The following is a 12,124-nucleotide window of genomic DNA, read 5'->3' on the forward strand; positions in this document are numbered from 1 at the left end:
GCACAAATGAAGGGACTTGTCTACCATCACACAACCAGTAATTATGAAGCAAAGTTCAGTCTAAGTCTTTCTGACTCAAGTCAGATCTCAATGCCAAGCTTTACTGGTTGCCGCTAAGTTTTTTGGTTGAATTATACATATTATGCTTTAGTAAAACTGGCCTTCTTCCTATTATTCTCCTATCTCCCTCCATCTCCCATCACTATGCCTTTACACTGGCTGAACCCATATCTGAAATGCATTCCATCCTCCTCCTCTCTATCTCTTAAAACCTTTTATGCCTTCAAGACTCAGTTCAAACCAACTTTTCCACTGAAATCTTTTATGATCTCTCTCCCAGTTTCTATTTCCATTCTTCCACAACTAGCATTCATAATTTGAAATGTGCACATTGTTTATAATTTATAGGTGCTCTCTCTATATATATAGAGAAAGAACATCTATAAATTAATAAATACTTGTATACTGATTGAATACAAAAAATGAGAATTTAGACTTCATTTCTAAGCTTTTTGTTTGTATTTTGTTTTTGTTTTTGTTGTTTGCTTTCTGATTGAGCTCTTTCATTTGGGGTAAACAGAATTAACCTACCTATTGTTCTGAGGCAAGAAACATCGTAGTCCTTCTCCCCTTACCTAGGGATATATAGATGAAGTTATGTTTTAAAATCCTCCTATGTCTTTGTAGCTGAATCAATAGGTATTTTTAAAAAATATATCAAATAGCCTAGAAATTATGAAAAGAGCTCTGACCCTCATTCTCATTTATGGAGACTGGGGAGTAACCCTCACCCTTTTAGATTGGAAAGATGAATGGTTTTTATACACTGTCAGAAAAACAGACCAATTATTTTGTGGCAGTGAAGTCATTGGTGAAGCTGTCACTGTAGATGGATTGAATTCTGGATTTTTCCATTGCTGCCCATGAGTATGTGTGCCTTAGAAGGCTGTCATGTAAACAAATGTTATATATTTCCTACTGTTTTGTCCTAGGACCCAAAATAATATGATACAATAATGATTTTATGATTTTAGGGAACCAAGGATTTGATAAGCCTCTCAAATAAAATTCATAGACTCTCTAAATTGAAAGGGATTTCAGTGGTAATCTCATTCAGTCTCTACTTAACCAAGAATCCTCTTGACAACATTCTCTGGAAGTAGTAGATTCAAGGCCTCATGAGATCATCAATTTAGAGCTGGAAGGGACCTGATAGCCCATTGCGTCTAACCCGTGTGTTATACAGGTGAGGAAATCATAGACAAGTGATGTCCCACTCCCACACTTATAGCTTGTAAGTATTTAAGATAGGATTTAAATCTAAATTTACCCGATTCGAAGTCCAGATCTCAATCATCTCTACTATACTACCTCCTTTAGGGAGAAATCTACCACCATGCAAAGTAAGCCATTTCACATTTGGGCGTAACCAGTTTCAGAAAGTGATCCTTACCTTAAACCCCTATTTCCTCTTCATAACTGCCTGCCAGTGCTCCTGTTTCTGCCCTTTTGGCCTAAGCAGAATGATATCATCCTTCTTTCTTTTGACAGTCTTTCAAATTCTTGAGTGCAGCTATGTATCTTGTCCCTTTTCCTCCTTCCTTCTCCAAGTGAAGCTTTCCACATTCTCTCAACGAATCTTTAAGAAATCTGGAAGTACATTCAATGTGTACGGTCAGTGTTTTAACTTTGATTCAAGTTATGTTGTTCTTCGGATATGAAAATATTCTTGTAATCCAGTGTCAATGGAACTATCCTTTTTTTTTTTTTGTCTTTTTTAAAATGAGATGAGAATTGTATTTAGCTGTTCTCCTTGTTCCAATAATCAATCAGGAGTAAGTGCTTATTCTTGTATCAGATAATACGTCTAGTGTCTGGAAAGCCAAAAGACAGTCCCTGCCCTCAAGGACATCATAATCTACTGGAGGAGATAGAAAGGAATCAAACATATAAACAATCTCCAAGATTCATGAGAAACAAAGCAAGGGAGCATTAGAATTAAGAGGGGGTTTGGGAAAGGCTTCCTTCAGAATATGGGATTTTAGTCCAGATTTGAAGGAAAGAAAAGGAAAATCATTAAACAGAGATGAAGAAAAGAGAACATTCTAGGCATGGGGTAGGGGAGCAGTAACTGAAAGATGAATGTCTTGAGCATGGATTAGCCAGGGGGCCATTGTCACTGAATCAAAGTGTATTTGCTAAGGAGTAAAGGATAGGAACACTAGAAAGGTAGAAAAGGCCTAGGTTATGAAGAGTTTTGAATGTTGAGCACCATTCTGTATTTAATCCTGGAGGAAAGAGGGAGTCACTGGTGTTTATTGAGGAGGGGACATGATATGGTCAAATCTGTGCTGAGTGGAGGATGGATAAAGGTGTGGTGTGGCTTGAGTTAGGCAGATCCCTCAGTAGCAATTGAGTTGAAGGTGGTAGTGTCAGAGAAGAAAAGGGGGCATTTTCAAGAAATGCTGCAAGGGTAAAATCAGTAGGCTAGGCAACAAATGAAGGAATGAATGAATGAATGGGCTTGGCAAGGCCAAAGTCCAATTTTCAGGGTATAATTTTCAGTCCTTTAATACAGCGAAACTTTAGTTAAACTATAGTTAAAATGGAGAACTAACAGCTCAAGGACACTTGTTTTGTAAAGACCCAAAATGAGAACTATAGGCCTGCTGAAGTCAGATCATCTGAGGAGCTCAGATATATTTTAGATCATTCAGCATTTCTTGATTTTATCCTTTGTCTAGGGTAAAGGAAATGGTTCTGGATTTGGAATGGAACAGACCCTGATAAAATCTTGATGACACACTTAATTCTCATTTGAATTTGGGCAAATCACTTCCCCTCTCTGGGGCTCAGTTTCTCATTTAAGAAATGAAGGAAGAGGAGAAAATGATTACTAAGTTTCTTTCCAATTTTATAATGATGATTCTTGTGTAAAGAGAGGCTTCAAAAGGAATAGACTTGATTTGCTGTCCCAAATTCAATTTTGTGTTAATGGAAGAAACTGAGAAAACAGGAGATAAATACCTAATCCATGAACAAATCACTAACTGGTAGTACTCGTGTTCTGTAGTATAAGAGGAAGACCCATATCCTAAGTGTTGGGGGTTCCACAAGTATTTGGAATGACCAGAATCCCATAATCTTTGGATCCTCCTAAGGTCCCATGGGTTCTGTTAACATCTTCATAGAGATAACCGCAGACCTGTTTCTTGAGATTCCACGTCATAAACTAAGGAAGAATTGACTGGAGTTAAAGAATAGCTAGATGGGCACAAAGGGGACTGAGCAGTAACTAAGTGGTATAGTAGATAGGCTACTGGACTTGCAGCATAGATAGATAAATAACCTAATGCCTCGGACACCAGTTGTTTGTTCCTTGCTAAAATCACAGCCTCATGATCTCCATTTTCTCATCACAAAGATGGAGTAATAAAACTATCTACCTCACAGGGTCACTCTGATGATCAAATGAAATAATTTATATGAGGCGCATTGGAGGTCTTAAATGTGACCGACTGTTAGCATCCTTCTTCCCCTTCTTGATAGAGAATTTGGGAGGATTAATGGTTTGGGTGGAAATGATAATTCTGAGTTTGAGCTGAACATTCTGGATCTTGGTTAAAGCCTAAATGCCATACAGAGAGATGAAGCCACTCCAAAGGTCAACCAGAACAACGTGTTTGTGTGTATCCGGTGTATTCTTGGAAAGTCTGCTGAAGCCTGGATTCGACTTCTCAGAAGTTTTTTTCCTGTATCAAATAAGATACATCAAATTACACAGAAATCTCTTACATCAAGCAGTAGATGACAAGGATAGCATATCCAGTCTTCATAAGCCAAACATCAGGATGAGTTCCATGGACACGACATCCTTTTTACAAAGTCTTAGGAAATTTTTAAATTTTCTTTCACTGAGATCCTAACAGTCCCCCCTCCACAAACCCTGTGATATATGGTCACTGAAAACAGAGGAGAAGTTACATTCTCCTTTTCAACAGTGTCTTTACCTGGATGAAGGGAATCACTACATTTCCAAAGCTCCCCCAAGTCAGACAGAACCAACAAACCCCAAATAGACACAGTGGGAGCTCAATAATCAGGAGTAAAAAAAAAAAAACCTTTGGATTTGGGACTATCTACAAGGAACTCCAAAAATAACCATTTGTTATTTGGGCTAGTGAAAGGTACTTGTGCATTTTTAAAATAAGAGAACCAAGTTTAATAAATTTAATTTAATTGAGCCAATTAAAGTATCTCTTTGACTCTTAATCATTCATTGCCTATTTACCTCATTGAGTATCTTTTACTTCTGTGTTGTTTTTTTTTCCATATTAATGTTTTCCCTCTTTCAGCTGTCATTAGCACTTCTATTAATGGGGATTGAAAATCAGATAAATCTTTAGCAATACCTTCTAGATTTAATGCTAATGAGCAGGAGTGATTTCAAAGATAAGTAAAAACCATAAATCACCCCAACCCCAGTCTCTTTCAGTACCTTGTTCTTACATGGTTCACTCCCAATGGACATTATGTCTGTGCCATTTTCAAGACTTATCAGTAAATCCTCTGAGGTTGCTTTCCTTTCAGTGCCCATGTCCTAGAATCTCAGTTCATAAAGGAACCTCAGAGACATCCAGTATGATCCTTCCTTATATTAAAAAAATAAACTCCCTATACAATTGTACCTCCCCTCAAAACATCCAGGGGCCTTTACATTTCTTTCCACATGGGGAAAAGAAAAAAAAGTTTCTCTAGACTTAAAGATTCTGGGTTCAAATCTCACTTTTTATTATAATTAAATTATCAGCTCCTGGCCAAATCTCCTCCTCCTTTGGCCTCAGTTTCCTTAGCTTTAAAATGCAGAGAGGGGAAGTCTCTGAAGTCCAGTTCAGCTTTCAACATTGGATCTTATGACTATAAATTCAATCTAGTCAAAAGATGTTCCTTTAGATGCTTTGTGTTTATAAGACATTTTATTCTGTTCACTCACTTGGAGAGATCAGAAGGTCTAAAGGAATAATTCAGGCAAACAATTGCAAATCAAAGGCGTCTATTAATTATAATCTCATTTATGGAAAACATTTTCTTTAAGATAGTGTTTCGAGTCAGGAAGACCTGAGTTCAAATCTGGCATCAGACACTTGATATTTACTAGTGTATGAATTTGGGCAAGTCCCTTAAACCCATGGTTTGGTAAAAACTAACAAAAATAGAAAATTATTTATAAAACTTTTAAACATGTGGGTTTCAAAATAACTCTGTGTAGCAGGTGTCATATTATTGACACCATTTTTTAGGTAAGGAAATTGAGAATATCATCTTCCCCATTAGACAGTAAGCTCTTTGAGGGTAGGAGTAGTCTTTTGCCTTTCTTTGTATCATCACTTATCACAATATCATTTTTTTTTGGCAAGGCAATGGGGTTAATTGACTTGCTCAAGGTCACACAGCTAGGTAATTTTTAATTGTCTGAGACTGGATTTGAACTCAGGTCCTCCTGACTCCAGGGCCGTTGCTTTATCCACTGCGCCACCTAGCTGCCCCCTTATCATAATGTCGTGCATTTAATAGGTTCTTAATCAATGTATACTGACAGAGTGATTCCCATTTAATAATTCATATGTAACTTTTCATTTTCAAGAGTTGTCTAAGACTGGAAGACTATAGAGCTTAGCCTTGGTCACATCCCAAAATGAGTCAGAGGCAGGGCTTCAGTCCCGGTCCTCCTAACTCCAAGACCAGGCTTCTCTCCATTATGTCCAACCATTCAAGCTCTTTCCCCTTATTAAGAGTGACTGTGGGGGCGGCTAGGTGGCATAGTAGATAAAGCACCGGCCCTGGAGTCAGGAGGACCTGAGTTCAAATCCGGCCTCAGACACTTAATAATTACCTAGCTGTGTGGCCTTGGGCAAGCCACTTAACCCCATTTGCCTTGCAAAAAAAAAAAAGAGTGACTGTGTCCATTGTTCTCTTGCTGCTTCTTCATGCATTGCATGCTTCAGGAGAGTCTTCCACCTTCCTTTCAATTATTCTGACTCATATCTAACTCCATTTAATAATATTCTTTTGTATCCATATAACCCAGTTTGGTTAATCATCCTGCCATTGATGAAAAGAAACATTTTTTTTCACTTCAGAAAGTCTCTCCCCACCTCCCTTAAGTACTATATCAAATGTGTCCACTGTCATTTCTTCAATCACAGAAATAACTTTCTTTTTCAATAACACTTTCAGGGTTTAAAAGTGTTTTCATAGTAATTTTATGACATAGGTAATGCATATATTAGTATGCCCTTATTATAGAGTGGGAAACTGAATTCCACAGAGGTGAAATGACTTGCCAGAGGATCTCCAGATAAATAGTGGGAGAACCAGGATTTAAAGTCAAAGTTAGTTTCAGTTTTACTTTGTTCAATTTGGGGAGTAGAGAGATGAACACAGAAACCCTCCTTGCTCTGAAGGAGCTTCCATTCTATTGGGAAAAGAGAATGTGCATAGGAACCAAAGCTTCATGAAATACTTCTAGAGAGAGGGAGAGTGTTAACACCTAGTGTGAACAGAGAAAACCTTTTGCAGCAGGGGATGTGTCTTGAGTTGTCCTTTGAAAGAAGCTAGAGATTCTGAAAAAGGAAGGTGATGAGGGACAGCATGGAGGACTGCCCATGCAAAGAGAGAGGCTGGAAATGCATAGTCCAGCGAGTGCATCTAATAGTTTTCCCAAACAACACTTATCACAATTGTATTTAACATTATTTTTTTAAACTTAAATTAAGAATTAATGTACCATTCACTATATTTGTCAAAAGGAAGCTTTTCTATAGAGTTTTAAGATTTGCTTCTTGTTCATTGATTAAGAGCACCAGCCCTAGAGTCAATTGAATTCAGATCTGGCTTTAGACATAGAACACTAGCTTGTGACCTTGGGCAAGTTAGTTAACTCTTATTGCCTCCCATTCAAGGCCATCTCCACTTGTTCTGATTCATATCTGGCCACTGGACCCAGATGACACAAGAGGAGAAAGTTAGGCTGGTGAATTAGCACAGCAACACCCCCATTCAAAAGTTAAATGCTTCACATCATATTAGCTCCCTAAAGTCATAAGTCATGGCCTTCATCTTCATCATCATCATCATCATCATCACCTACTTTCCATGACCTTATTTGGAATTTTCTTGGCAAGGATACTGGAGCGATTTGTCATTTCCTTCTCCAGCTTATTTTACAAATGAGGAAACTGAGGCAAACAGGGATAAAAGTGTTCACATAGGATCACACACTATTAAGTATTTGATAATGCATTTGAACTCATGTCCACCTAATTCCAGGATCAGTAATCTATCCAGTGCTTCATAGCTGCAAAGTAATTCAAAGATGTTTGCTAATCTATATGAAGACTTAATGAGTGGAGCTCGTTTCCAATCACTGCTCATGTTTTCTTGTCTCCACAGATGGAAAAGTTGAAGTTACCAAAGAGGGGGTTAAGCTGTGCACGATGGGCCCAGGCAAAGTCTTTGGAGAACTGGCGATTCTGTACAACTGTACCCGCACAGCCACCGTCAAAAGTAAGACCTCTTTATCTACTGTTGGCTAATTTCAGTGAGCTTCCTTGTTTATCTGAATACTATATTGGATCTTGACTCACCAATCTGTGTGATTTAGTTTCATCATACTTATACAAGAAGAATTGTTGGGTTTATGATTTATAGAATATAATTTTACTTTTGTCCAACTTTCCTATCTAACTTCTATTTTGGCAAATAGAATTTGGGAATAGTATGTACTCTGGGATGTCACACATGTAAGTCATCTCTCTGATGGTCACACCTCATATTCCATTGATTGCATTCTATCTTGTACAACTTTTGTTTATGTTTTTCCATAAATTCTCTACAAAGAGTCCACCCAAGAAATTGTAAGTTTTACCCCCAAGTCTTTAAGATATCTTCTAAGAGAATATTGAAAACCATGGAATATTTGAAAAATAAAGACATCTAAAAAGGTAGAATTTTTTCCTCCTTGTCCTTATCTCTCAGGAAAACATGTAAGAAAATCCATCACACATTTCTGTATTCCTCTAGTAATGTCCTTTTACTCTTATGAAAAATGAAAGTCATCAGGAAAAAGACCCTCATCTCATTAAAACAGCATTGAAAGGGATATATTTTTAAATTTTCAAGATGAATAGAAACATAATATGCCCTTCAGCTGGTCATCAAATTGTGTATTAGACGCATCATTTCTTTTCTATAAATTGAACCGATTTAAAAATCTGAACACTAAAGTGGGATATTTATGTGTATGTCTACAGAAACTTGTATCACCTCCTCAAAAACAGCTGCACCCAAATGCAACAGCTACAAAGCTAGTTTTGCTTTTAAAACAGTATTCTCATTTAGCCTACACTCTACATTCTTTTTCTCTCCTTTTTCCCTCTCCTTTCCTACAGGACACTTTCGAGTAGCCCAGAGCAAAACTTCAAATTACATCATTTAGGAACACCAGTTTCTCTAGATTAATTGAAGTAAGGTCATTAGGGATGTTGAGTCATATAGGTGAAAAGACCTGTCGATATGTGCAGTGTTAATGGATCATGATAGAGTATTATTGCTATGAAGGAAAAATACTGTCTTCTATAAAAGTCACTTAGCATATATTGTTGGTAATGAATTCTGTTCATTATATAAATTGACTAAGGATCTCTTGATTATTTTTCCAATAGTCCATTTCTGATGATTTGCAGTATATCATGGTTGTTTAACTGCGATGACCCGATGGTATTTAGTCTGAAAAACGGACTTTTGATATTATACATTTACCTGATGAGAATTAATATTGAGTGACATGGAGAGTTATTGTCATGGTGCCACTTGTCATTAGTGAGCTTTGATTCCCATGATTATGTAGAATAACTAGTTAGCTTTTATTGGTGTTGATTCAGTGGTTGTTTTATAACTTTCTCCTTCCTTGGGAGATCACATCTTTGCTTTAAAATCAAAAGCAGTCGGGAATCCTTCTGTAAAACTGCTAAGAGAATTTTTGTCACCATCCCAAACCAATCAAAGGTAGTTGATAACGTATAATATCAATATTTAACTTTTCATTCCATAATCAAGCTAAGTGATTAGTCACCTTTATTCAGCTGAGGAAAATTCAACTAGAGAAAGGTAATTAGCATTCTGTTAAGTGAAAGTAATTTCATTCTGATGTTTCATTTTCATCAGAAATGTATACTTTTATGGGAGAAAAATGGAAAAATGACATAATTAGATAAAATAGAAATATTCAATAGAGAGTAGAAAACATTGAAAACACATTTTAAAATGTTCTATATAGGGCCCAAATGCTCCTGTTTTGCTTGTTAAAATCTACTTGATACTACAGCATTACATTTTAAAAATCAACTGTTTACTTAGGATCTGAGTTCTCCTTTTGTATAATGGACACATTTCTGATGAGTTAGGTTTAATGTATATTTCTGTAATGAACAGAAAATTGGATTAAGAGCTAGAGGGTCTGGGTTTCAATTGCGGAATTATTTTCTACTTATGTGATAATCTTGGCAAAATAAATTCACTTTTTCCCCCTGAGAGCCATTAAAAGAATCCTTGAAATGAGGAGATTGAAGTAGCTTCCTTGAGATTTTTTGTTTAAATCATTTATACCATCCACTAGATCCCTCTGCTCTGCTGTTGCATTTGGGTGCAGCTGTTTTTTGAGGAGGTGTCACTTAGTTTCTGTAGACATACACATACATGTCCCACTTTAGTGGTCAGATTTTCCCATGTGGAATGTATAGTTGAAGGTTATATAAAGTTGGATTTATGTAGTGTGGGGTTACACTTGTGTTAGCAAATGATACTTAAGGTTTGTTTTCCATCTTTTACTGGGAAACTAAAATAATAGGAAGCAGGAGAACAATGTTCAATGAAACGTACTAATTTATTGTGGTCCCAAAGAAGAGATGTGAGAAGACCCTTCCCTGACTTCTATGCAGACACCATGGCATGGGAGCTCGCCATCCAGCTAGTAGACTTATTGATTAATTGTTCTGACCGTTTTCCCCCTGCTTTTTCTACTTGCCACCCCCACCCCAGCTTCTTTATAAAAAATATAAGGGTCATTTGGTTTTTTGAAATATATTCACACCAGATTCACAGTATTTCAGTCTTATTGTTTCATTACTGGTCTTTTTTTCCCTCTTTCATTTTTCTAATCATTGTTTATCATATTTTTCAGTTTCTACTACCTTTACTTTTCATCAAATCATATTATTTTTATATAAATCTTAGTCTTCGTTTGCGTGAATAAGCTTTCTCTGTATTCATCATATTCATAGTTTCTTACAAGCATATGATTCCATTCTATTTACATACCGTGTCTTATTGATCCATTCCTCAATCAAGGAACATCTTTATTTCCAGTTCTCTGCCTCTATAAAAATTGCCACTCTGAAAACTTGGTTCTGTCTGGGGCCATCCTCTCTGACATTGACCCCCTTTGAGCATAATCTTAAAAGTGTCTTTTATAAGTCAAAAGGTGTGGACATTTTGGTTACTCTCATCACGTGATCAATTTGATTTTCAGAAAATGAATGACTTGTTCACTCTCAGAGAGTTAAATCTTAGAATGCTAAAATTTATCCAAAAAATGGAAACACCTTAAATTAGTTCACCATGTACAGACAGATGCTTCTGTAAAAGGCTTACCTTCCTGCATAGGTTTATTTTTCAAAAATGTCTCATTCATTATTTTCCAACCTGTTGGTCAAGGATCCTAGAATGGTTGTAAAATTAGCATGAGGTGTCCTCAAATATTTATCTATCCATTTTTTATCCATCCATCCATCCATCCATCATCTATCTATCTATCTATACCTATCTATCTCAAGCATGGTAAATGTGGTCTTCATGCTTGAGATAGATAGGTATAGATAGATAGATAGATAGATTCCAAACAAATATGTGTGGTAATTGTTTGGGCATATATCTTATGTATCTGTAGAAGTCTTAGGGGAAGGCTTGGCATAGTAGCTTTTTTCCAAGTATTTGAAGGGTTATGGCATGGACCTATTCTATTTGGCATTCTGATGAATAGCTAGCAGTTGTAAAGGGGCAGATTTCAGCTTGATGTAAGAGAAATTGTTGGAACAAATCAAAATCTCTGGAAATGGAGGGGGCTACATCAGGAGAATGTTGGCGATCTTCAAGTGAAGACAAAATAATCACTTTTTAGGGATTTTGTAGAAAGGGTTCTTGCTCAGGAATGCGTAGAGCAAAATGGCTTCCAAGATCTCATCCAGAATCCTAGATTTAGGAAAAATCTTTTGAAGGCTATAGCAGTGAAAGGACATCCTGATCATCTAAAAGTTTTCTAATCACTATGGTGATATTTTAATTTTGCAAGAATTGAATTTATACCTTATGGTTATATAAAGTTGGATTTATGTAGTGCGGGGTTACACCTGTTTTAGCAAATGATACTTGAGTTTTGTTTTCCATATTTTACTGAGAAACTAAATAACAGTAATTATACCTCTTACTCTGTAAGCAGCAAGAGGGCATGCCATCAAAATTAGAACAGTAAGAAGTGACTTTAATGTGATTTTCATTTCACAACATTAGTTAAATTTGTGTGTGGCAGACAAGATCACTGCAAATGCAGCAGTGGGTGATATTGGTGTTCATCAAAGGAATGGATATCTAGAAGGAGAAGGAATCCCAGGGGCCATTTTATAGTTGAGGAAACTGGGGAAATACAAAAGTCAAGTGATTTGCTCAAGGTCATATAGATTTTATAGAAGAGGCAAAACCCCCCTGTACAACCTCTGAACCCAAATGCAACCTTCTCTTCTGCTTCATTCTGGAAATATCATGATTTTCTGCGTCTACCTTAGTTCCAGGTGTCTTGACGAGTTGGATCTTAATTTGCTGTATCTCATTAGTTGAAATCATAATACAATAGACCTACAGCCTAATAGCTCAAGAATGAAAATATTATGGAAACATCTGAATTGGGGAAGCTTTTTAAGTGTAGGCTTTATGAATGGTATCTCTACTTGTATGAACACTAACTGAAAATGTTCATTATTACTGAGACAACTGAAACGTACACCTTGTGCAT

General features: G+C 36.6%; 1 protein-coding gene across 1 annotated transcript in view; it reads left to right on the plus strand.

The window, feature by feature from the left end:
• PRKG1 (protein kinase cGMP-dependent 1) overlaps positions 1 to 12,124 on the plus strand; it is a 1,157,583-nt gene that overhangs the window by 388,261 nt on the left and 757,198 nt on the right. The window contains 1 exon segment of the mRNA XM_074232273.1: positions 7,453 to 7,566. Within this exon segment, the coding sequence (XP_074088374.1) occupies positions 7,453 to 7,566 (114 nt within the window).

Source organism: Macrotis lagotis, chromosome 4 (assembly GCF_037893015.1).
Source record: "Macrotis lagotis isolate mMagLag1 chromosome 4, bilby.v1.9.chrom.fasta, whole genome shotgun sequence".
NCBI lineage: Eukaryota > Metazoa > Chordata > Mammalia > Peramelemorphia > Peramelidae > Macrotis > Macrotis lagotis.